Raw genomic sequence first — 936 nt, 5'->3', positions numbered from 1 at the left:
TAACAAAAAATAAAAATAATAATAGTAAAAACCAATGGAGGTGAGGATTAACAAAAAAAAAAGGAAGAAGAAAGATAAGTGTGACCTGAAGGCACTTTAGGGGAAGGGACCCTGTTAAGACGGATGCTGTTGCCCTAGCTGGTGTGGCTCAGTGGATAGAGCGTCAGCCTGGGGACTGAAGGGTCCCGGGTTCGATTCCAGTCAAGGGCCCATGCCCAGGTTGCGGGCTCGATCCCCAGTGTGGGGCGTGCAGGAGGCGGCCGATCCTCATGGATGTTTGTACCTCTCCTCCCTTCCTCTCTCTGAAATTAATAAAAAAATATTTAAAATAAAAGAAGACAGCTGCTGCTGGTCCTGAGGAGGCAGCCTCCTGGGGCAGGGTTGTCCCCAGAGAGCGAGTGGGTGGAGGGGGGTTGGAGAGATGCAAGGGGCTTAGGAGGCGGAGGGGGTCCCAGCCTGTCTGATGGGCCCCTTTCTCTCTCTCAGAGACGGGGGACATCTACATCTGGGGCTGGAACGAGTCGGGGCAGCTGGCCCTGCCCGCCAGGGGGCTGGCGGAGGACAGAGAGACAGTCGCAGGGGAAGGTGAGTCAGCTATTTTTTTAAAAAAAATTAATTTATTGATTGATGATTTTATTTTTTTAAAATATATTTTATTGATTTTTTACAGAGAGGAAGGGAGAGAGATAGTTAGAAACATCGATGAGAGAGAAACATCGATCAGCTGCCTTCCGCACACCCCCAACTGCGGATGTGCCCGCAACCAAGGTACATGCCCTTGGCCGGAATAGAACCTGGGACCTTTCAGATCGCAGGCCGATGCTATCCACTGAGCCAAACTGGCTAGGGCAGATTGATTGATGATTTTAGAGAGAGAGGAAGGGGGAGAGAGAGAAAATCACAGACAGAGACATCGATATGAGAAACATCAATTAG

The 936-nt window shown here is 49.8% G+C and overlaps 1 protein-coding gene across 1 annotated transcript in view; it reads left to right on the top strand.

Annotated features, from left to right (window-relative positions):
* RCCD1 (RCC1 domain containing 1) overlaps positions 1 to 936 on the top strand; it is a gene marked incomplete at its 5' end in the record, with an annotated part of 20676 nt that overhangs the window by 2373 nt on the left and 17367 nt on the right. The window contains one exon of the mRNA XM_015567734.1: positions 487 to 585. Within this exon, the coding sequence (XP_015423220.1) occupies positions 487 to 585 (99 nt within the window). The remainder of the gene's footprint in view (positions 1 to 486; positions 586 to 936) is intronic.

The sequence above is a fragment of the Myotis davidii genome, unplaced genomic scaffold (assembly GCF_000327345.1).
Source record: "Myotis davidii unplaced genomic scaffold, ASM32734v1 scaffold324, whole genome shotgun sequence".
In the NCBI taxonomy this organism is placed as follows: Eukaryota; Metazoa; Chordata; class Mammalia; order Chiroptera; family Vespertilionidae; genus Myotis; species Myotis davidii.
The sequence above is the reverse complement of the archived record's forward strand: the minus strand, read 5'-3'. Positions and strand labels throughout refer to the sequence as shown.